Below are 24,415 nucleotides of genomic sequence, written 5' to 3'. Positions count from 1 at the left end.
GGATGACTGAGCTGTGTTCAGGTGAGCAGTGGTGCATATCCGAATCTCCTGTAACAGATCACAGCTGCAATCTGTACACAGTTTATTTTCAGACAGGATTTTTTTAAGATTCTGCGTCAGTTATAGAGAGCTTTGATCGAGTCAAATCAACCAAAGCAGCTTCACCTTGTGGAAACTGTGAATGTGGGCTGCTGGTATGAGCAGGAAAACTGGTAACATCTTCATTATCGATGTATGGATGCGTGTATGTGATAGGAGAATTAAAATGTATATTACTACGTGTTTTCAAGTCTTTAAAGCAGTTCTGACTGTCCTAATAGTTGGTCTAAACTTATTTGTGATTGATTTGCCTCAATTTTTCATCTTACAGATGAGCGGCGTTTCTTTTGTGGTTGTGTTGGATCTCTTTGAATTTGCTTTGCAGGTCTACCGAGGTATTTATTTTTCTTTTCACTCTCACTTAACACCCCCCCGCCCCGAGTCCCATTCAGTGACTCACACACAAGCCTGTTTAGGTCCACCTTTTATAATAATTTATATATTGTATGGATTTTTATTTAACGTTGCTGGTTTCATGATGAACAACAACACATTCATTTTAAAACGAGCAATAATTCATATCACAAGTAAAACTGGAATGTGTATTCTGGTCAAAAGCCACACGACACCGTATTCCTGCCTGTTAACAGTATCTGCATCAAACTGTCGATACCAGTGGGCTTTACTGCATCGTACATCTGCTAAAGGCACGTGTAACAAACATTTTTAAATGCTTTCCATCGATTGTCTAAACATCCTGGACTACTAGGCATAAGTCGATCTCATTTGATGCTCAGAGCAGGTTAAAAAAATCATTTCCACATACAGGTTGACTCAAGCGTCTCGATACGTTTTAAGGTTGGAGTCCATAAAGGCACAGCTCAGGGAACTGATGATAAACTGGTTCAGAAAAACAAGTTTTAAAAAAAAAAAACAAAAAACAAAAAAACAACAAATGTGTCTTCTGTTGTGTTAGTTACAAATATAAAACAATGATATACATACTTTTTAAAAGCCGTTAAAAAATACAGGACATCACCAGTACATAATATACAAAAACAAATGCAAAGTCTTCCTCCAGTTCAACACATTCAGACAGTTTCATACAGTATTTGTGTTTGTGCTCACACCAACACACCGACAGAGAAGTGTTAAAAGGCACGGCTAAACAGAACATCTAGAAGAACCACAGTGATAGAAATGTGGCTTTGGAAACAGTAAGCTTGACGATTCAACGCAGTTTCTGATGCAGTAAACATCAGAGAGTTCAGGGCTTGCATAGTTTGCAGAAGAGCCTGCACAAAGAGTTTGACAGCAGAGGTGTGTGAAGTCTGCCACACGTTAATGATAGTGTGTTTTGGTGCCACCAGAGTATTGAAACACTTGAAAGAAAAAAAATATCTGGAGATTTTGATCTACTGAATTTAAAATAATTCAAAGTTGCATGTAAAAAAGACTTAAATCCCATTCCTTTTACTGGAATAGGTTCATTTTCAGGGTCAAACAAGGATATTGCTATGGCTTTTCCAGCTGCACAAAGATTGCACTAACGCGGGGCCACAGTACAGCACAGTGTCGATACACTTTAGTTTTCCATGCCAGTTTAAAAACCATCTGGACTGTCAGAAGGCACATGTGCAACCAGAGCAAAAGCAACCCTAGAAAACAGCTGCAAAGGTTCCAGTTTCTCCACGCAGCAAAAAAATCTTCAATCTCACAATCTCAATGAACAAGTTGCCTCATTTCACAAATCTTTCATCTGACGCACAAAATGAAGACTATTTGAAGATTTTTCTTACTCATACAACACCGTAAGGCGAAAAGTAACAAGTTCAAAGAAACGTAAAAACTGGGGGCGCGTTTGTTCACGCTTTAAGACCCGCTTGACATTTTTGTCCAATTGTATTTCTGTGAGAGGTTATGAGTCAAATGCACTACCTGCTGCAAGTAATGCAACAGAAAATACAATTATGAATTTATAAAAGCGTGCTTTGATGACCGGAGAGTTAATAAAGATCCAGTCAGCTCACTAACAAATAAAAAAAACGTACAGTAACATCAATATCAACATGGCTGCTGCAAATATTTTAAAAAAAAAACATTATGGCTGTGCGCAGCTTTAGAACAAGGCATCAGAACAGAAACACTGAGAAGAGCGCAGATGCGTTTTGTGACCCTTCGAAAAACACACAAACACTAAAAAGTTGCTGATGGTCATCATGCATAGACCAGGAGAAGATGACAGCTGGTTTGGCTTGAAGAACTCAGTCTTCAGGGACTGGGATTTAGCGGTTGCTCCTCATGGCCTCCTTGGCCGCCAGGATGAGTGGGGTCAGACTGGACAGAGGCTTGGCCAGCTTCAGGAATGGATGCTACAGACAGACAGACAGACAGACAGTACATTTAAAAAGCTGAGGAATGAACTCACTCACGTGCACATCAGCACAAGAAAAACTAAGTTTGCAAATCTAAAAGCGTGTCATTTCACAAACACTAACGCCACACATTCTCCAGTTCCAGCTTCTTAGTTGTGCAAATCTGCTGCTTTTCTCGCTGTGTTATGTCATTTTTCACAATATACCGATAAACTGAAAATGAAAGCAGCACTAATGTTCAGTATGCATCTGAGAAGGCTATATTTCTTATGCTGAGATAGTTGTGTGAGTGTGTGGGGGGTCTCCTACCTGCAGCAGTTCTCTGCCTGAACCTCGTTTCTCCACATCCATCTCCAGACAGCGGGACAGGAAGGATCTGAAGACTGGGGACAGCTTCTCTGGACTCTGCAGCTCAGGGGTCCCATTGGTGGCGATTAAATACAACGCCTAAGACCAGCACAATAACATGTTAAGAAAAGCAGCACAATATAATCTGGAAGCATGCAAACTTGAATTCAGTCCTTCACTGTGTTAATTTTTATCATAGACTTTTTCTGCCATCTGACAGACAACCAAATATGCTTAATTCTGTTCAATAATAATAATCACATGTGATACTTAATGATCACAGTGTAGAAATGGAAACAGTGGGAGAAGGACTTTGTTACAGTTGGACATTGCCAGGCCAGCTGTTTTCTGCTGTTTCCCCTCTTTGAGCTAAGCTAAGGGTTACTAGGTTGTAGCCTCATAATTAACCAACATACATAAGACTGCCACCAATCTTTATTTTAGGCATTTACATGTGCAGCACATTATTACAGCTTGACACACCATACTCACACGGTACGTATAAAGCTGCTCAGAGCAAAACTTTGGTCCTTAAGTGTGTCACAGAATGATTAAAAAATAATTAGATTTGTCTCTGATTAGTAGAAACAAATTCTAAGTGTATAATGGCTCTAAAAGTTCTCTGGGTTTTAGACTTACAAAACCAGCAATCTGAAGACACCACCTCGGGCTCCAGGAAATATTAATGGGAATATCTCTTTAAATGAAAAAATATTCTAAAGATTTATGATATTGAAAATTATCATTACTTGCATGCACAAACACCTAAGTGGCCGCCTGTCCATTCTTTGTTCCAGCACACACTCACCCTGAGAGGGTTCTCATTGAGATATGGAGGCTCTCCCTCCACCATCTCTATGGCCATGATCCCCAGAGACCAAATGTCCACTTTGGGTCCGTAGGCTTTCCTGGTCACCACCTCTGGAGCCATCCAGTACGGAGTTCCCACCATGGTGCTGCGTTTGCTCTGCTCTGGGGTGATCTGGGCACAGAAGCCGAAGTCAGCTGCGAAGAGAGAAAATAGTATCTGTTGAGATGAATTTATTCGTGGTTTTCACTACAGTTGAGGCACAAGTTCAAGGACACACGCAGATTCAATAAAAGTGTGGTTTTCCAGTCAGATAAGTCCAATATGTGTCTGCGGATCTTTGTGTGAGCTCTGTCTCACTGAGTTTGACTGATCCATCCATCCCCAGCAACACGTTGTCACTCTTGATGTCTCTGTGGATGACCTGGTTGGCATGAAGAAACTCCAGAGCCTGGAGGACCTGGATGCAAAGAGGGAAGAATATTAGATCCCCCCCAAATAATTGTTTGTAATAACAAAAAAGTGGAATGACATGTTTTTGCATTTTCCTTTAAAAGATTGCAAATACTGGTAACTTCACCCTGGATGTTCGACGGATGCTCATTCAATGGCTAAAAAATTAACCACCAGTGGTCATTCAGTGGCTATAAGATGTCACATCAGCCAGCAAGAGCAACAAAACTTGAGATGTTTATAAAACATTTCAGAATCACACTTAAAGTTAACCTAAAAGTAAAAATGCTAATTTACAACTACACCAAAGCAGAAAGTGCACACTTAGGTTCTGGGTGGGTACCCACATACCTCATGGAACTAAATACAACAACAAAGCAGCTGTTTGTGTTCTAGCAAAAGGTTGTCGTCATTTTGAGTTGATTTATACTCCACATGTGAAGACTAAGCCTTGTGTAAACTTCAATCTACTGCACAAGCGTGGAAGGCGTCCACCAAGAAGACAGCAGATAGTAGGATTAGCAGAACCACGACACGTCAGTGGTGTCAGCATCTGTTTGGGAATATAATCCGATCCTCACTCACCGAGTTACAGCACAAAATTATTAAATAGCTTTAAAGCTGCTATGATGAGCTGATTATGGATTATGGAACAATGCAGGCTCGAGGCAAACCACTGCTGATGTGATACACATTCCTGCCAATCCTTTCACATGACTCTACTGACCTGCAGGTGGCAGTAATGTACAAGAAAACATATCAATATGCCAGCAAAGGCAGGTAAGACGAAGGAAACTACAATCCAGTAAACATCAATGTAAACAAAGCAGGTTTTGAGCATTTAATAAACTGGCTTTGTAAATGTCTTACGAGGAGGGAAATGCATTCAATGTCTTTGTTAGACCTCAAGGACATACGCAAACGGTTTGGTAAGTAACTCTATGACACAGATGTTCTCACAGTTTTTCACTGATGTTTTTTATAAGGTTTTACTGATCGCTGGGAAGCTCAGTAGTCTGAAAAGACTTACCTCTCTGCAGACGGCGGCGATCTGAGCCTCGTCCATGCACGTCTCCGTCACAACATCAGTTAGGGAGCCACCGGCCAGGTACTCCATCACCACAAAAAGCTCGTCGCCCACAAGGAAACTGAAAACGCACACAGACACACACAGTCAAATCTGCAAAACAGACTCACAGTTGGTCTCTGCAGTATGAGTTCAGCGCTACCTGTCTACAAAGTTGACAATGTTGGGGTTCTTCAGCTCCTTCATGACCAGGATCTCATTGATAATTAATTCTTTCTTTGGCTGCTTCTGCAGGTTGATCTGTTTGATGGCCACCTGCAGAACACAACAACCTATAAACACAGAACCACCAAAACACACAATACAATACACACCGAGTGAATTTTCCCACAAAGCAACACGCCGACATGGCCGCGTGTGACAGGGACCAGAGATGAAGTAACCTTACCTCTTGTCCTGTTGAAACATCTATGGCTGTGTAAACTGTGCCAGATGCCCTGAAAGTGAAAAACAGCAAGAGGTGAAATAAAAGACTTCTCCTCCTTCTCTTCTACTGTTGCAACTAAATTTTCACTGTCCACCCGAAACAATTCAGGGATGGTTAACCCTCCCCTTTTGGTCTGTTTCCTGCCAAAAGTCAACACTGCGTTACTCTGACTCCTGACTCACCCCTGGCCAATCTTCTCATAGCGAGTGTATTTCTTCTTAGGATCTCCAATACTGACAATAGTTCCTAGATGTCACAACAAAACAAAATAAATAGTTAAGTCAGCTCTGCTGGAACCAACAGCTGTGGCTCTGCCTGTTACATGTAATTTCCAGTGTGTGTTTCTCATACTGAGTTTCTCCATGATCTCCTCATCGGTCATCCTGTTTCCCTTCTTCTTCAGTCTGTCAGCTGCTTTCAAGGCCGCGTCTCCCTCTGGAGCTGGGATCGGGTCTATCACTGACTTTGTGTATACCTGATGCAACACAGGAGAGAAAATTGTCAATAATACTGACCATGAGTGACGAGGTTGACCTTCTGATTCAGCTTATTTTCCCGTAATAAAGACTAAAAGTAACTCTAAAAGATACATAAATAACATCGAAATGAGTATATTAAGTACAGCTGATATTATATTTTTAATTTCCTAAATATTGCATTCCTGTTTTTTTTAAGTTTTCAAGAACACAATCTTGTTAAATTGACTCACTGATTTTGTGTGTTCTGGCCGTGGTGCCACAACTGGAGGTGGTGTATCATCATCATCATCGTCATCTCCATCCTTGCCACCTGATGGGGAGGTCGCTGTACCCTGTTTGCCTGGCTGCAACAGCAATCATGCACAGATTAAACAGAATCTCGGTCAGAAATTGCAGAATGTATAATGAGTTAAAGTAATGAATGGAACTACTCACCGACTGCGAGTCTTTATCTGAAAGAGATAAAGTGTAAAGACAGAGGAGTGAGGTGGTGGAGTTACAACACTGGATTTTTATTTATCTGTTGAGCCAAAGAAAACTGACCCGAGGCGGAAAAACTGAGGTATTTCTGTTTTCCACTGGTGGAGTCGTAGAACTTGAGAATGTCGAGGACTGCCTGAGGATTTTGTTTCTGTTCTGATTTACTGATGTTGGAGGTTTGAAGGAGACGGGCCCACTGCTCCGGCATGCCCTGAACAAACAAACACATGTACATACTGTTAAACATACACAAAGATCTCCCCCTGAAAATTAAACAAAAACAAGCCACTGAGAACACAGGCTATGCGCTAAAATGGCACATGTGGAGCTCCTGAAGCCACATATCAAACTTAATCCAGTCTGTCAAATGACCCACACTCCCCATAAAACATCCTTACAAACACCATAAAGGTGGGCATAAAAAGGGTAAAACTGCATGTACAAAAGGGTCTGAATCACATACAAACGCTCATGTGGCCCCTGCTTGATTCACTAATACAATAATCTCAAGGCATAACTAGAGCTGCAACTTACAACCAAACTTTATTATTTTTTGCCAGTCAAAAGTCATGTATTACATGCATCACATGAGGTCAAAATTAGCTTACTAAGCGGAGACTGACACATGACTAGATTAAGTCAAGTTGCAGCACACAGACAGAAAGTAACCAAAAACTGCTGCATCACTAACTGCAACAAATGACCACGCTAACATTAGCTTGATGATTCGTGACCTGTTAAGAGGTAATATGTAATGTTGTTTATTACAACACTGTTTAATAACAATGTAAACATACTGTTCAAATTAGTGAACGCTAAGCCTTTAGACTTACTGCTGAAATTAAGTCAGCCAACTTAGCATAGCTTGAGCATGTTAGCATAAATTTCCCCACTCATGCTAAGATGTATGAATAGTACTTGCTCTCATACATTCACATTTCTCTGTCTATGTATATATTCATACATCCAACTCGTAACAACACATTACAATACAACATTACAACGAGTAAAAGTTAAGTTTAATAAATTGTTTTGTCCCACTGACTTCCTGTTTACATCGCTGATTCTTCTGATTGAACAGAGCTCCAGATGCTTCCAAGCAGCCACAACTACACATTAACTAGTTTCTTAAAGGAATAAGTCAACCCTTTGGGAAATAACTCCTGAGCAAACTGAAGTGATCCTCTTGTATATACAGTGAATACGTAGCTGGAAATTACTGAGACTTTGGACAGACCCTGGGTCTAGCTGGTTCCCTCTGTTTCCCGTCTTTATGCTAAGCAAAGCTAATCACCTGCTGGCTCCAGCTGTGTATTTAGAGTACAGACTTGAGAGCGATATCAATCTTCTCATGCAACTCTTGGCAAGGAAAAAGTGCAATTACCAAAATGTCAAACTAAGTTAATTTAACTGATGCCGCACAAATAAGGTCATATACTTACAGTGAACTCTCCTGTGACAGCATCAAAACCCACATGGATGGTGTGTTCAAAGTCAGAGGGGGAGGAGATCTCAGGCCTGTCCTTGTCTCGGTCCTTCTTCCTTCCTCCTGGTGGCAAAGCTTAAGAGTCAATGTGCTGGTCATCCACTGCAATGCATGTGATTTTTTTCATAATATATCAATTCTCTCACCTTTCTCAGAGACAAATATGGAGATGATCTTGTTTCTGGCCTTCTTCTCCTCCGGTACAGACGGCAGTGGCCGAGAGCTGTGATTGGCTGACTGTGAGTCCTTGGGTCCTCCTCCTTGGCTGCTCATCCTGACAGGGGGGGCGGGGGGCTTGTCCTCACACACTCCGCTGTCACACATCTACACACACGTACACCTACACAGACGGGAAGAGACACACACAAATGACAATGCACACAAGAAACACAGCAAGATTGCTGCACGCTCAATAGCTCGTTCACTTCTTCCTGTTTTTTTTGTTTTTTTTATATTTCACAATGCTGGCCTTGTAAGCCAAAAATGCTACAGAGAAACAGCTGCAAATCAAGCCTACGTGATACAGAGAAAGAAACAAATCAAGACAAACTCACATGGACCTAAACTAATCCATCCATGCCACAATCTGTGGGTCAGCACTGAGTTGAGGAGCGAAGGGAACAGAGAGTGTGAACAGGAAGCAACGCTTAAAGGGTAAAGTGACGTGTTGAATCTCGTTCGGTGTTACAAATGAATGAGGAAGGAAAGAAAGCAGATAGAGAGGGGGAGAGAGAGAGAGAGAGAGAGAGAGAGAGAGCAGAAGTTAAAGGGAGAGAAGTGAAGAACAGCTCAGTAAGAAGGAGCTGCATGGATGTAGACAACAGTCAAATTCTGTTTTTAAGTACAGTTGTGAACTTGTACTTGACTTGAGTATTTTCAAATCATGTTACTTCACCCTTCTGCTCTGCTGATTGTTTTAAAGCTTACAGTGACTTGCTACTTAGGATTTCACATAACAATACACGATAGGTTCATAAAATACAACGACTGTGGTTTCCAGAGTTTTTCAAGAAAATCCATGTTCCCCTTCTCATATTTCAGATGTCTTTTGGATTGTTCCAAAGACATTTCACCTCTAAACTTCTTATTTACATAATTATTTCAGGCCCAAAAAGAGAAAAAAAATCTTAAATATGCCCCCCCTCAAACAGAAGAAAAATCAGACAAATTTTCGTAACAGAACTTTTTCCTTGTTCCCCTTCTACTGATCATCTCACAACTGCTCAGACTTATCTTGCGACACCATGGAGGGGGCCCATCTCTAGGCCGGGAACACATGAGGCTTAGTTTTTGATGCATCATAATAACCTAAAAACGTCCTATATAATAACGTATCAGTCATATAACAATACTTGCTTTTAATTAAGTTGAACCTTGAATGAAGGACGTTTACTAGTGGAGTATTTGAACATTGTGGTTCTTGATTTGAGTGCTTCAGCTGCCGCAGGGAGACAGAGAGAGTTATCCATTACCCTAATATGGTGAAAAGCAAGACTGTAGGCACACACACACACACACACACACATTCATACAGAACCCTCAAACCACAAGAGCATCTCTTTCATTGTTGCAAAGCAAGCAGTTCGATCCACTCTGAGCTGCAGCCTGAATTTCTGGTGACATCACAGACAGGAAACAGGAAGCACACAAAGGTTTCCTCACTTCCTGTGTCTGACTGTCGATGACACAGCGCGTATCAAATCCGGACAACAGACGTGGCTCAGGTAGGCACCTCTGTGACCTCTTTCTAACACGCACTCCTCTGACACAAAACACAACTAAACCAATAACTCCACCTGTGAAGGTTTCTTGATACGGACTCCTTCCCTTAGTGCATCAACCAACAGATGCAAGATTAAGCCTTTGAGGTTATCAAAAAAAAAGCCATTTCACACAGGATGATTTGTCCCGTATGAGAACCGAGTCCTCAGGCCACAAGCTGGAGACACATCAGTACTAACTACTCCCGAGGCTGTAGTTTGCCCTCCCTGCTTTTAGGTCTCAAACATTCACTGTACCAGGTGTCTCAAGCTTTATGATGACCCCACTATAAACTTCAATATTTCCACAGTGGCAAGGTCCACATCGCTATAAAAACACAAGCCGATGAACAAGTCCTCCGACAGAGAATCAAACACTCCCCTGACTCTTTTAACGCCTCCACGTCTCTTCAACGTCTTGGCCTCTCTCGTACTCACCTGTTTGTCACCTCTTCTGCGTCTTACAGAAGACCAGGTAAAAACAATGAAAACTGTTGTATTCCCGGCAAGTATATGCAGCCCTTTCTCTAGTGCTCATCTGTCTCTTTAGCTCTAACCGTTTCCTAAACTACCTCTTCCTCTCTTTTTCAGCCTTCTCGGGGCAGGTCTTAGCAGGCCGCCTCATTCCTCAGCGACCTTTGATGGGACAAGTGTATTCTTGCCCCGACAGGATAAAATTAGACCCAGTCCAGCCTTAATGTGCATTTTCAAAGCCTGTGTGTGTGTGTGTGTGTGTGTGTTGGACTGAATGTTGGGTGCTGGCTGGCCAGGCAGAGACAAGTTGTCTCTCAGTAGAAATTCCATAGCCACAGGGCTGCAGGGGTTGGGCGTGTTCTCCTGTTCATCTCTCTCACTCTCTCTCTCTCCCACACACACACATACACACACACACATGCCTCCTCCTCATGCAGGCTTCATCTCTGCCACACACACACACACACGCATGCATGCACACATTCCCTTCCCTTAAATACACAGCCCCCTTGCCAACAGGAGCTCCATTGTGAACGTCTTTCATGCAGCTTCAGGCTCACTGAGGACCAACACTTTGAGGGGTGCAGGCAGGTGCACACAGCAGCACTGCAGGCAACACACACGAGTGTGTTTGCATAAGCGCACAATCCCTGCTACTGATGCAACGATTTGCCCACGTCAACACACAGACAGTTCTGATCATTTAGGCCATTTTTAAAGAACAAACACAAAAAGATTTGCTAGTGACAGAAATGTTAACAGCTGCTTGCTGCTCTTCTTAAGTTCGGGTCGTTATTGTATAATGATATGAGATAAAGAAAAGCGGTGGTTGCCGAACTGGGAGGCAGGAGCAGCCGGTTACGAAGCAGAAAGTTCAGTTTTTTCATACAGGGAGGAATAGAAACATCTCCTCTGTGACCCAACTGTGATCTGGGAACTGAGAAGGTTACAACTAATTTTTTTTTGTCATGGTGGGTATGCAGTATAATAAATGTGATATGTAGTCTTGTTAGATTGCTACTACACCACATCATTAATACACACTTAAATGCCTCAGTTTGTGTGTGGTAAACAGGACAGCAAATAGCTTTGACCACAATGAAAATGTTGTTTTTGAAAGGCCTCAACACTGTTTTGGTACTGACTGAAATGTGTCTATAGACTAGAGCACCCAAAAAATGTACTGAAAGTATTGACAGCTGGTTTTAAATGTCAGGGCAGACTCATGATCATAGTCAGTTTTGTCTTTGCAGCTTGTTGCATTCTCAGAGCCTGAGATGACAACTTCGAAAATAATTGTTTTATCAAAACAAGAGACCAAAACAAGCAAAGTAAATTTTCAGTAATTTAATTGCTCAGCTCTGAGGATGTGAACAGGCTGCGTTTTGCCTTCACACTGCTGTCTCTTTGCTTTTACTTATTTCTTTTTTGCTTTATTCTCGATTATCCCTGCGTGCCTGGTTACCACACAGATAACACCGATGACATCCAACTGCATCCCTCATCTGCTCTCAATTCACAGAATCTCTTCTCATCATCGTCGCCAGGCCTTGCAGCTCTGCCCTTTTTAATTTCTATTCCTCATTCATCATTCCCTTGCTGCGGCAGAGCACTTTCTATTCCCTGTGGCTGACCGCCATCAAGGGAAGCCCGCTTCCTCATCCTGGAACTCCCCGCGGCCCCAAGAGGGTCACAGGGCCGAGCCAGCCAACCAGAGCGCAGCGAACACAGCCGCAAAGCTGTTTACAGGAAGTGGACAGCAAGCCTTTTGTGTTCAGTTTCTATAAAAGGAAATTCTGCGGAGGACTTCCTGGAAGGAGTGATGAAGCCGACACACACGCACACACACACACACACACACTTGCACACACACTCACAAACACCCTGTCCCCTTTCATTCAGTGACACACAGTCTTACAGATACACACAGACGGACAGACGTGAAAACACACACGCTCACTACCTTCTACAGTCACTGATTGTAGGTCTGGCACTGACTGAAGCGTAAACACACTGGCCAGCTGCACACCCACACTAAACACCTTATCCTGTTATTCGAACAGCGGCCTCACCCCTATGTCAACATTTCCACAAATCCAATCACCAACCTGGCATCCTGAAGTCACCGGCCAATGTCAAAACTTGATTTTGCACCTCGGACCTGCTGCAAAAGTAGCCTCTGGACTCACAGTCAGAGCCTGTTAGTTTCAGCATGTACTGCATAAATCAGTGTTTCAGTGTACCTGCAGGATTACCAGGCTGGACAGTCTCAGATTTATGCAGTGGTGTATTTGCAGGCAAAGCCGCCATGGTCAAATCCAGATGCCATGAGTCCAGACCCCCACAGTGAAACACACATTTCTTCCTTCCAAACTAAACTAAATTTTTAGGGGGAATAATGATACATTTATGATGTCTCAATGTCACTCCTGTGAACATCCTGTACTGCAGCTACACAAACGTTATACTGTAACACACTATAACATTTATTTAACCAAACTTCTGAACTGGATGTCATTTAGGCCCAAAGTAAACCAGACTCAATTGGTTGTAATTGCAGATGTTTTGAATTAACATTACTTGGTATTACAATGCTATAGTGTTCCTGTACACTGTCATTACTTTGGTTCAAACTAAAAACAAAGCAAGCCACAAATCCCACTAACACCAGGATCTGGATTTCTTGTCTGCTGTTTCATTTCAAGAGACAAGAATAGCCTCCACAATAAATTATGGAGGAAGATGCCCCTCAGTCTGAATGTTTCCTGTGCCAAAAAATAAAGTTAGAAGGAGATAAACTATTAACAAATGAGCAACAAATCAGTAAGAGTGACTATGTTGAACGAGCAAAACCAAACTCACCGGTTGCTGTCAACCGCAAAAATACCAAGCGCACTCCGGCCAGACTGCAGAAACTCCGCCCCGTCTCTGCTGATTTCCTCTGCGTTTGAAGCCCAGATTTGACGCTGAGATTTTACAAACGTCCCTGTGGATGTGAAAACGGAATCAACGTCTATATCTATTAATTCCCGTCTCTCCCCCCCATCGAGTGCTCTCAGCCTGGTTCTTTGCTCTTTGGCCCGGGGAGGAGCAAGGTGGAGAGGAAGCGGAACGTCGTAGAAACAAACTGAGAGGAATCGGAACCGCACGGCTTCCGTAGCGCTCATTGGGCAAAAACGCAAAGGGCGCGTAAAACGCAGATGGCAAAATGCTGCAGCTACCTGTGTGCATTAGGTCGAGCTGTAAAGGTACCCGGACACAACAACGGAAACAAGGTGACTTTGATTTCAGAATAAAAAAATGTTCATAGTAAGACATATCTCTTATAAAAATAATAAAATTGACCAATGAACAAATGATTCATTTCATTTCTGATTAATCTGTTGGTTATTTTCTTAATTGATCAATCATTTGGTCAACAAAATGACACACGGAATGATTTACAATAGTGAATAATTTAGACATTTCAAAGTTGCATTCAGCATATGTTTTGCATTTTTGTTAGAAAAGCAACTCAAACAATGTATCAGTTAATTGTTGCTATTAATTTTCTGACAATCAACTGATCAAGGAATGGACTCATTTGTTGCTTTATACTATAGACTGTAGCTTTATAAAATTCAAAACACTACAACATGTACTCATTGTGTCATCCAGACCTAACTGTGTCAGTGAAAAATATGACCATAGACATATATTATGCTACCCAGCACAAATAATCCTGATTCTGTCAATTAGAATTGAAGTAATCTGACCTTTTTAGTCAGTGAAAAGCTGATGACGAACTTCAACTGAATATATGTGACTAGATACAAATTTTAATGCCATATGCCATTTAATGCTATTCAGCAGTTACATGAACAATTCATATAGCTCCATAAAGCATTTACATCCATACAATGATTCACATGGTTAAAACTATAAACAACAACAGTTTGCAGTGGTAGTAATATAAAGTGTCACAAATAAGACTTTATTTTGAAGACTACTACCGGAAGTTTTCTACCAACTAGCTCTGTGATTTACAAATAAAGTAGCACAAACATCAGTAACCGGAACACACGCGACAAGCCAAAATAACAATCATCTCTTGTTCAGATAAATTACTCAATGTAATTATTTATGTAGAAACATTACTAGACAGGATAGATACCGTATGAACAACTAACAGACTAATTACTCAAACTAGTCTTTAGGATTAACAAACTTGTGTCTAGCTAGCTTGTAAGCACTAAGCAGCGTTAACGGTCGTGAAGTTTTCTTTAAGGGGGCGAGCCCCAGAGCTACGGTGGGTTCACGGTTATATCATTTTAATAATACTGAATAAATATAAATAAATAAAAAAACAACTCCTAAGCTCCTCGCGGGGAGACAGTGATTTGGCTAGCTTTCTTAGATATTCAGCAACGTTTGCTTCCACTGCAGGAATACATAATGCTAGTTTTCAAGCATTTAAAGCAATGTGTCGCATGTTAGTTAAGACGTTTGTAGCTGGTTCAGCTCCATCTCTGTGCGCCCGAATGGCAGGTTTGCGTGGTCAGCTGCAGCTTCTCTCTGCTATCTTACTTATTTCCCTCTTTTTGTCTGATTGTGTTTCTACATGTCTCCGTATGTGTGTGTGTGTGTGTGCTTCAGGTGCTATGTTTTCACGCAAATGGCGGTTTGGCTGGGGCAGGTTCAGTGAGGTGGACCTCTTCGCGGACCGATATGAGACCAGCGCAGAGACTCTTTCCCAGGCCATCAGAGCCGCAGCATCTGAGGAGCCGGACGCAGACGGCAGCGTGCTGTTTGGCCATCTGAGAGGCACCGTTGTGGGCCTCAGATATTACACAGGAGTGGTGAGGATCTGTCAGGACCACCTTTATCAGAGTACTCATTCAACAGGAGAAAAAACAACTTAAGTGCAATGAAGTGCCACATAGTGCAGGTATAATTTGACCAAACCTTAAAATCATCTGTGTCTGACTTCAGGTGAATCGAGGGGAAATGGTCGGTTTGGTGAGGGAGCCCCAGAATCCATACGACCCCAATGCGGTGATGGTCACCAACATCAATGGCAACCAAGTGGGTCACATCAAGCGGGAGCTGGCAGCAGCTATGGCCTATGTCATGGACAATAATTTGGCTAAAGTAGAGGGGTGAGTTGATTGTTACTGGCTGCTGATATATTGAGTGTCAGAAATGACCACTATTTAAAGCTATTTACTCCTTTTTCATATTTGTGTTGTTCAATTGTACAATGAGGATTTCAAAGTGTTCATTTGTGTCTACATCATTGTCTTGTTCCTGTGTCAGGGTGGTGCCCTCAAGGACGACAAACTCATTCACTATGCTGGTGAATCTGTCTTTCTGGGGGAAAGAAGAGAAAAGGTCTGCTGTGATTGAAAGCATGGCCCGTCGCGGATACAAACTGAACACCGGTGGACTCGGACTGACAGGTACAAACCTAAACACGCTCAGCTGTCCGATGTCACTCATCTCCTGATTGCATTGCATTAAAAATGTCTTATCGCATGCGTGTGTGTACGTGCAATTTGTTTGATTCCAGGTGCAAATCAGAAATCAAATCTGAATTACGGTCAAAGTGCTCAGGCATTGGCATCTAAAAAAGGTTTGACCATCCCACTAACTGCAGAGGAGGTAAGGATCTTGTTAATGTAATATTTAACAGTATGGCATGATGTTTATACAATATTAAATGCAGTGTTTGCTATTTAAGCAAAACTTTAATCTTTATTTGTTTTGGTCTATGCAGACTGTAATATTAGACTAAATAAATCAACAAATAAATTAGTCTGGTATTGGTGCAATACTGTGTTTACGTATTCATATATGGTAATTATTCCTGATCTGAAAGAGTCTTAAATAATGCTTAAACCAGCCCAGCAGTAATTATTATTTACCTTTTTTTCCCAGTTGAAAAATGCATTTGACAACCTTTTCGAAGGCTTGATGGAGAGTAAAGATGGAGAGAAAGAAGCTGCCAAGGTACATATTGGATCTGTTTGTCTTCATGATGCGTATGTGTTTCCAGTCTGCATTTTGTCTTACTTTTTGTTGTTTCTTATGACTCTCACAACAGGTATGTAAATTAACCAATGATTTCATGTTCTATTTTATTGTTTGAATGTTGCTTTTAACCCCAGATTTCTTTCCTAAAGGAGGTTATATATTTTTTCTGTATATTTTTATGAAAGTGCAGCTTTAACTTGAACATGAATCCCCTGTTCTTTTCAGGCTGTGAGTACTCCTCTGCTGCCTCACCAGAAGCAGGCGCTGTCCTGGATGTGTGCTCGGGAAAACAAATCTGCACTGCCACCCTTCTGGGAGAAGAGAGGCGAGTTGTACTATAACAGCCTGACATGTTTTTCTGCCAAAGAAATGCCAGAGAGAGTTTGTGGGGGAATACTGGCAGATGATATGGGACTGGTGAGTAAGACACATGCACACGTGTGTTTTTCAAACATATGTAGACATATTAAATGTGGTACTTGAAGTAGAAAAATACTCAGGGGTTACTTAGGGTAGACTGAATGTTTACGAATGTGTGTGTGTGTGTGTGTGTGATAGATACTTTACTGATCCCGAGGGAAATTCAAGTGTGAATGTGATAGCTTTGAAGAAGTGAATAGACTTTAAAAAACAGATTCAAATGTTTATTTACCCACTGCTGGTATGTGATCTGGCATCATTACAGAGAAAATGAGAGAATTTGGTGTATGGTTGAAAGTGAAACAGGAGATGAAACTTGCCACATTAATGGTCTTCGGTCTGTTTCGATCTAAGCAGACATGAATAAACAGCAAAACTCCCATTTGTGTTTTCAAGGGAAAAACTCTGACAACCATCGCTCTGATCCTCACCAACTTTCACGGAGGGAAGCCTCTACCCGTGGAGAAATGTGTAAGTGTAGCTGTGTGTGAACTATTTGATCAGTATGCTGTCTGAGTAACTTGTGTTCAACCATTAAAATATGTTTGTTTACATGGGTGCAGGAGTCTTCACCTGTCAAAGCCAAAAGTAAACAGCAGAAGACATCCAGGCTGGAAGGTAGTTTCTGATTCTTATTTTCTGTCTCATGTTTCAGTCTTTCCTTATGTGCTTGCATGCGCTAAAATGAGTGCTAACAGGAGAGGTGATGTGGTGTTTGTGTGTGTGTTTCAGGAGGCTGCCGTGTAGGAGATGGAACAGCAGCAGCTGGTTCTTCATGCTCAGAACTGTAAGTGTGATTTAATCAGATTCGTTATTCATGACTATCTCTGTGGAATTTGATCAGGTATAAAAGTAAGGTGGCAAATTATTGCATCACAACATTTTCATATGTTTCACTTCAGTCTATACGTTATATGTGCACACCTTCTCTGTGAAATGTAGTAATGTGTGGTTCAGCTGAGGTACCAGTCCGGCTGCCTTTGCTTTGTATTTCATCCCATAACTTCAATTCAAAGCAATCAGTCAAGTTTCTTCTTACATAACCTGATATTCTCCTGTGTGGCTCAGTCCTCAGGTGGAGGTGGTCTCTGTTGATCCACCAGACGGAGAGGAGGACGTGGACAAGTCAGCTCAAAGTAACAATCGATTATCATCTCTGTGTACTCTATATCATCCCATTTGACTTAATTATTCTTATTTATTGATTGGCTTATTGATTTTGTGGCTGACTCTCATTTTTACTGTACTTCTCCACTTACAGGTTTAAGCAAAGGAAAAATGAAAGCCACCAAGCGAAAGCCCAGTAAAGGTGCTGTAGCCCAGTGAACTTTTTGTGTTTGTGCACTATATTTTGTGCTTGTTGAAGGCAATATGTGACTTATCTTGACAGGGAATCTTTTAATTTTGAGCTGGCACAACTTGATGCTCTTGTTATTTAACTTTTATGGACTACATTATTTATCGTGCTCTGCAGAGGCTCCAGTATTGTTGGAGGATCTGGACTTTGCAGCAGCACTGGGAGGCTCAGCATCAGAAACAGCAACAAAGAAGAAGAAAGCTTCCAAGAAGGCTAATCCAACACTCTGTGAGTATATTTCCTCTTGCTGTATTAATTCACGTAGTAGCAATATTTGAGATGTTTGTGTGCTTTTTTGTATGTGTAGGTGTGGAATCGTCCATTACTGAAAGTGCAGACGACTTGTCAGCTAGAACGACTCTCATCGTTTCTCCGCTTTCTGTGCTCAGCAACTGGATGGTAAGAAGACAGCATCACACAACTGGACACACAGGCAGAGACACGCCCTGTCAATGAATTTCATTTGCTCTCCTGCTAATCAGCTGGATGATACATAGTGTGGGAGAACAAGCTGTGTTTGTCATTTTCTAAACATCTGACAACTGAGGTGCCACATCCTAGACTCATGTTTCTCTTTTCTGCTCTTTGTTTGTGTGTGTGTGTGTGTGTGTGTGCGCAGGACCAGTTTGAGCAGCATGTGCGTAATAACGTGAAGCTAAACGTGTATGTGTATTACGGCTCAGATCGCAACAGGAGCAAGAAGTTTCTGTCCTCTCAGGACGTGGTGATCACCACCTACAACGTCCTCTCTGCTGACTTTGGGGTGAGTGTAGACAGGTTATATGCCCATCTGTAGCTGCAAGGTGAGACAAGGTGTTCACACCAAACCCCCCAAGAACAGTGTTTGGCTTTGAGGGGCAAAATCTTCCCTTAAGCTTACATTGTAGAAGAACAAGCAGCTTTAGGTTAGTGTATACATTTTATTGTTGCCATTACAGCCCTCACCAAATGAATCAGTCACTATCAGAATTTATTCCATTGGTAAAATAACATTTGGAAAGATGATTTAATAAATACATCCCCGTTCAGGTTAGCTAAACTGGAAGTTAGTCTCTTGGCTGGTAGATGTAGCTGGTGCATATACTCTACTGGCTGTGGAAGCTATACAGAAAGTAGTTGTAAAACCCAAGAAGTTTTACATTTTTGGCTTCATGTGCCACTGCACAGCTGTCATAGGAAAGAACAGGGCCCCACAGTCAACACGGTATTACTATGTTTTCATAATAGATCCATGGCTCACACAGAAAAGAAAACACGGGAGACAAACTTAGTATGTTGATGAAGACTCTGCCTTAATACATTTTGATACTGATACGAAAAGATAATGTGCTCCTCTTTTCCTAACAACTATAATGTGTTTGATTCCCTTTCAGAATAAGAGTCCCCTCCATGGGATCAATTGGCTCAGGGTTGTGCTGGACGAAGGGCACATCATAAGAAACCCCAATGCACAGATGAGTAAGGCTGTCCTTGACCTTAAAGCTCAGCGGCGCTGGATTTTGTCAGGTACCATCTGCACCTTAACGCACACACACGCACCCACACTTACCCTACAACCCTTACCCTAATATTTAATGATTTATTTTGCATCTTGTCCCCATAAGTAAGGCAGGTCCTCACAATGTCACTGTGTAAACAGATTTTTGTCCCTGCAACTACAGGAATACATGTACACACACACACACATAGACTGACATGTAAATAAACATAATTAGGCAAGGAGCTAATTTATTGTAGTTTGTCATCTCCTTGTTTAATTATGATTCACAATTGTCTAAATGAAAGTTAGGATTTTGTACACTTTTTTAAGTTAGATTTTAACACTAAAACTACTTGGGACACTTTGGAATACTTATCCGTAGTGTCCCCCGCAATCAGTCATTTCGACTGACTATTTGAAAGGTACAATCGCATATCAGAGACAGTCTTAGTATCAAGGCACTTATCAAATGTGTGTGTTCATTCCTCCCATCCTTCCAGGTACTCCTGTCCAGAACAGTGTGAAGGACCTGTGGATGCTGCTGGCCTTCCTTCGTCTGAAGCCGTTCAATGTGAGAGAGTGGTGGAACAGAGTGATCCAGAGACCCGTCAATCAAGGAGACAGGGCCGGCCTGCAGTGAGCATCCACACATGCAGTATATTACACCAATACAGTGTAGTGATGGTACAGCAGAGGGCGCTATTTTGCTGTATATAAGCACAGGTGACGGTGATAGAGTCAGTTTGAGTGAAATTATTGCTGAGGTGTATTCATATCCTTCATATGTTTACAGTTTTCTGCTGCATCTCTGTCCATCCTGTAAAAGCTAAAATCTTTCTTACATTTCTCCCTTATTATCCAGTTTTTCCTTATGAATACTTTTTGAAAATGTAATAGAGATTTTAAGTTAAGAATTTGTGATTTTGGCAGTGTAAAAAAGTTGGATTTGACTCATTCTCTGAACAGCTTAATCACAGCCGTTGGCGAAGATGGATTCTTGCTTCTTGCTTCTTCCTGTTTTTGCTAGTTAATTAAAAATAGAATTTGTGCTATAATTCAAAGTTAACTGCTGGCTGCACATTCTGTCAGTTTAGACAGTTGACAAGTTTATGTACACACTCTCTATTCACACACACACATACACATACACACATTCTATTCACAAATGATGTATCAGGCATCTAAACTGTGACCTTTCTACCAAACACAATTTGCAGGGGTAACTAGATGTGCTAACAAACTGTAGCAACCTGAGTGAGTGCTGGATGAAAGTTTGTAGTCTTGGTTATTATGCAAGCCTTTGTCATATTGTAGTACTGACAATTAGGTTTTAAAAAACTCAGGCAGTTGATGCTGTTTGCAGGAACCTTCAGACTTTGGTGAAGTGCATCACCCTGCGGCGGACCAAGAGCAGTGAGGTGAATGGGCGCCCCCTGGTGTCTCTGCCTGAGAAGACAGTGTGCGTGGAGCAGGTCGAACTGAGCCAGTCCGAGAGAGAGGAGTACGAGCTGGCGCGCGATGAAGGAAAAAACACCATCGGCAGGTACGTGACAGAGTGTGTGAGTGCACGTGCTGTGCATACATGTCTGAATTCACAGACGACACGATAAAACTGACCGGCAGCAGTTAGTTGATGAAGCAGTTTCGGCATAGAACGTACACCTGCTGATAAATCCAAGTTAGATGTTACAGGAATGCTACCAGTTTTTTTAGCTGTTGCATATTGCTGAATTTCGTTTAAGTTGTCTTAACTGTGTGTACAGATACATAACTGAAGGGACGGTCTTGAGGAATTACGCTGATGTGTTGGCCATCCTGATGAGGCTTCGACAGCACTGCTGCCACCCAGACCTGCTGGCAAAAGTGTCCTCCGACTTGGGTACAGTACATCTTATGAACCCTGTAGTCACTTGGTATGCAAACAGGCTTGGTTGTTGTGCTTAATGACTCTGATACTCGCTCACTTCTTGCAGCTGCTAATCGTATGTGCAAAGTTTATGTTGAGGCATATATATTTACCAGCTGTAATTTATGAGTTTATAGTCTTTTAATCCTGCAATGTCAACTCTTCTTCGAGTTTTTATAAATCTCCCAAATTTCCCAAAATGAAAAAAGACATGGTGTCTCAATTGTAGCTACATCCTCGACCTCTGTACGTGTTTCAGTAAGATTTCTTCCCTCTTTCGTCATTTTCGTTTTCATCATGTAAATTTCTGAAATATTTTGTCTCCAGGTGCTGCAGGGACTCCTGCAGAGCTGCGGGAGCGTCTGATAGAAAAGCTTCGGTGGGTGTTGGCCAGCGGCTCTGATGAGGAGTGCTCCATTTGTTTGGACTCGGTCCATCTGCCCGTCATTACACGCTGCGCCCACGTTTACTGCCGGCCCTGCATCGCTCAGGTTATCAGCAGCGAGCAGGTACGTGTGTGCCTCCCCCTCAGCACACAGCAGGGACTTTGCAGTTTAATCCTCAATTTTCATTAGTGTCCAATCATTTATTCAGCTGCCAATTAGTACCAGATCCATCTTTTCCCTGTGCTCTGTGTGACTCTGTGTTTAGGAACGGGCACGCTGTCCTCTCTGTCGAAGTGAGATCAAGACCGATGAACTGGTGGAGTTTCCACAGGAAGAAATGGAGGAAGAGAACGGTTCACATTCTGGAAAGTGGAGGACAAGCTCGAAGGTACCCTGCGCATACCGAGGCTGCAGAACTGGGGGATAAAAATAGCAAAAACACGCTGCATACCTCTAACAAAAAAAATGCACAACACTGTTTTTTTAAACCTTAAAAGGAAATGTGCTTGATTTGGACTTCTGCAAGATGTTTTGGCTCTGTGCAAAATGTTCTTAGGTGCCCTACAAATCATTCTAGTCTTACTCTCACGTTCATACATTTAACATTCTTTTACTTTTTAAAGTTCTAAGTAGAAGATGAAATGCTCATGACTTGCTTATCTGGATTTAGTTGAAAGACCTCAGGTATGAGACATTGGAATACAGCTCTTCTTATCCTGGTGTTTTTTGTGACTCCTTCCATATTTATTGACTCAGAGGTTGCTTAAGAAGACATTCACAGCAGCGAAAGTCTGCTGAAGTCTGTTTTTGTCTCGCCAGGTGCAGGCGCTGATGGGAAACCTGCTCAGGCTGCGATTTGAAGACAGCAGCATTAAGTGTTTGGTTGTCTCTCAGTTTACGCGCTTCCTCACCATACTGGAGACTCCACTCAGGTGACGCAAGTATTCAAAGTAGAGGTCCAGGTCTGTTTTAGAAGTCTAGAGATCTGTTAGGAATACACCAGCGCTCGAGTAGAGAGTTTCTAGATCTAATGAATTGAATTGTCCATCATGTTGTTACATGACTTGTCTCTTTAGTGTTGCTCTCCTCCCTCCTCTTCACCAGAGAGCACGGTTTCAGTTTTGTGCGTTTTGACGGCACCTTGAGCCAAAAGAGGAGGACTGAAGTCCTCAAGGAGTTTCAGAGCTCTGCAGCTGACAGTCCTGCTATCATGCTTCTGTCACTCAAAGCTGGAGGTGTTGGGCTTAACCTGACCGCCGCCTCTCATGTTTTCCTCATGGACCCGGTAAGTTTGAACACGTTTCACACATACTGTAAGTTTATGAGCTGGTTTACTGCATGGCTACAAACAGTATGTTGTCACTGCAGATTCCCTGGCAGATGAGTTCTGACTTAAGTTGTTTGAAGATGATATTCTGATTTTATTGCACATTAGAATTTCATGGAGTGTTGCACAAGTGGAAGTGGGGTCACCCCACCTTAAACACAGACTACCTCCATCAAGATCATTAAAAATTCATACACTTTTATGGATGGAACATCAAAATGGAAAAAGGAAGGAAGTACAGAAGAAGAGTAGAATGTCATACAGCAAATTGTGTGGCAATCCTTGAGGTGATCGTATGTATTCAAGAGAACGCATTCTGAAATGCGTCTTCACTTGCGATTAATTGTGCGTTTCAGGCATGGAATCCTGCTACTGAGGAGCAGTGTATCGACCGCTGCCACCGTCTGGGACAGACAAGGAAAGTCGTTGTCACCAAGGTCAGAAACCAGGACTTATCTTTGTGCGTTCCATGTCTGTGGCAAGGCAGCGTATTTTCCTTAGCCGGTTCTGCACTGCCAGTCTTACACTATGAAGAATGTTTGTTACCTGTATCAGCTTTCGTAAGCTAAAAAATATATTGATATAGTTTCTTACTAGAGAGACATGAGAAAGATCAGAGTGTTGTACTTTGCTTTTTGCGTGTTGCAGTTCATTGTGAAGGATTCAGTGGAGGAGAGGATGGTGAAGATCCAGAAGAAGAAGCAGGACCTGGTAGAGAAGGCTTTTGGCTCAGCTAACACTGATAGGAAAACGTCTCGCATTGATGACATCAAAGCTATGATGGAGCTCTAGATCCCTGATACTGGACCTGAACTGAACGGGAAACCACTGAGCTGTCTGAAGAGCTGACTGTGTTCACAGTGTGTTGAAGCGAATTTTTTGCACACATTGTGAAAGATGTGAAAAACTAATATTTTTTATAATAGTTTATCATTGATGTCCTTCATTTTTTTAAATCTCTGCTTCTGTTTAATTAATTTCTTGATACTGATTTATTTACAGGAGGCAATACAGTTGTGATTGTAAAAATATCAAAGGTGTGCTAACCTTATAGCAGCTGTCGAGTATGTTGAGTGTTTAAAGATTAAAGAAAATACAGACTACTGATTTTGTACATTTGTAGCTTCCTAACAAAAACATGAAGGGAACCAAATGTCTGTTTATGTAATAGTGTGCATCTGATTAGCACGGGAACAACTGATATCTGGTCAATTTTGATGATAACTTAAGAAGTTTCGAAAAGTGCTCCTCAGATGTGAGAATTCTGCAACAGGTTAGACAAAACAACTCACCTGGAGCTTTGAAAACATT

The 24,415-nt window shown here is 41.9% G+C and overlaps 2 protein-coding genes across 5 annotated transcripts; one reads left to right on the top strand and one right to left on the bottom strand.

Moving 5' to 3' along the window:
• Window positions 1-510: 510 nt before the first annotated feature.
• Window positions 511-13,360, bottom strand: LOC124071459 (serine/threonine-protein kinase PAK 2-like). Of its 3 annotated transcripts, none has more exons than XM_046412024.1 (15): window positions 13,079-13,360; window positions 8,129-8,322; window positions 7,939-8,045; window positions 6,560-6,707; window positions 6,452-6,468; window positions 6,247-6,360; window positions 5,889-6,012; window positions 5,720-5,783; window positions 5,499-5,547; window positions 5,253-5,365; window positions 5,054-5,171; window positions 3,931-4,030; window positions 3,571-3,767; window positions 2,724-2,861; window positions 511-2,411 (listed from the first exon to the last, which is right to left on the bottom strand). In XM_046412024.1, the coding sequence occupies exons 2-15, from the start codon at window positions 8,304-8,306 to the stop codon at window positions 2,325-2,327; spliced, it is 1,554 nt and encodes a 517-aa protein (XP_046267980.1). In that variant the 5' UTR covers window positions 8,307-8,322; window positions 13,079-13,360; the 3' UTR covers window positions 511-2,324. The 3 variants fall into 3 exon arrangements, with proteins under 3 accessions (XP_046267980.1, XP_046267982.1, XP_046267981.1); XM_046412026.1 differs by lacking the exon at window positions 13,079-13,360 and adding an exon at window positions 10,181-11,441; XM_046412025.1 differs by lacking the exon at window positions 13,079-13,360 and adding an exon at window positions 8,537-8,690.
• An 877-nt stretch (window positions 13,361-14,237) lies between these two features.
• On the top strand, window positions 14,238-24,207 carry hltf (helicase-like transcription factor). 2 transcript variants are annotated; one of them, XM_046412661.1, is made up of 25 exons: window positions 14,238-14,504; window positions 14,852-15,054; window positions 15,188-15,354; window positions 15,512-15,654; window positions 15,765-15,856; window positions 16,133-16,204; window positions 16,454-16,645; window positions 17,045-17,119; window positions 17,212-17,266; window positions 17,381-17,435; window positions 17,717-17,784; window positions 17,910-17,957; window positions 18,123-18,233; window positions 18,313-18,404; window positions 18,625-18,768; window positions 19,379-19,511; window positions 19,986-20,121; window positions 20,849-21,028; window positions 21,249-21,364; window positions 21,719-21,900; window positions 22,043-22,165; window positions 22,597-22,709; window positions 22,882-23,062; window positions 23,461-23,541; window positions 23,753-24,207. In XM_046412661.1, exons 2-25 carry the CDS (start codon window positions 14,857-14,859, stop codon window positions 23,894-23,896), a joined length of 2,901 nt encoding a protein of 966 aa, XP_046268617.1. In that variant the 5' UTR covers window positions 14,238-14,504; window positions 14,852-14,856; the 3' UTR covers window positions 23,897-24,207. The 2 variants fall into 2 exon arrangements, with proteins under 2 accessions (XP_046268617.1, XP_046268616.1); XM_046412660.1 differs by lacking the exon at window positions 14,238-14,504 and adding an exon at window positions 14,580-14,752.
• Window positions 24,208-24,415: the final 208 nt, after the last annotated feature.

The sequence above is a fragment of the Scatophagus argus genome, chromosome 15, assembly GCF_020382885.2.
Source record: "Scatophagus argus isolate fScaArg1 chromosome 15, fScaArg1.pri, whole genome shotgun sequence".
In the NCBI taxonomy this organism is placed as follows: domain Eukaryota; kingdom Metazoa; phylum Chordata; class Actinopteri; family Scatophagidae; genus Scatophagus; species Scatophagus argus.
This window is presented reverse-complemented; position numbering and strand designations above follow the sequence as displayed.

What these genes read in the sequence shown, in the direction of transcription:
- LOC124071459 (XM_046412024.1), bottom strand. Translation starts at nt 8,306, where the DNA reads ATGTGTGACAGCGGAGTGTGTGAGGACAAGCCCCCCGCCCCCCCTGTC. An exon ending in TCGCCGCCGTCTGCAGAGAG is followed by an intron (nt 4,031 to 5,053) that starts GTAAGTCTTTTC and finishes CTTTGCATCCAG; the next exon opens with GTCCTCCAGGCTCTGGAGTT. An exon ending in TCAATGAGAACCCTCTCAGG is followed by an intron (nt 2,862 to 3,570) that starts GTGAGTGTGTGC and finishes TGCTGGTCTTAG; the next exon opens with GCGTTGTATTTAATCGCCAC.
- hltf (XM_046412660.1), top strand. Translation starts at nt 14,677, where the DNA reads ATGTGTCGCATGTTAGTTAAGACGTTTGTAGCTGGTTCAGCTCCATCT. An exon ending in GAAGGCTAATCCAACACTCT is followed by an intron (nt 18,234 to 18,312) that starts GTGAGTATATTT and finishes TTGTATGTGTAG; the next exon opens with GTGTGGAATCGTCCATTACT. An exon ending in TCCTCTCTGCTGACTTTGGG is followed by an intron (nt 18,769 to 19,378) that starts GTGAGTGTAGAC and finishes ATTCCCTTTCAG; the next exon opens with AATAAGAGTCCCCTCCATGG.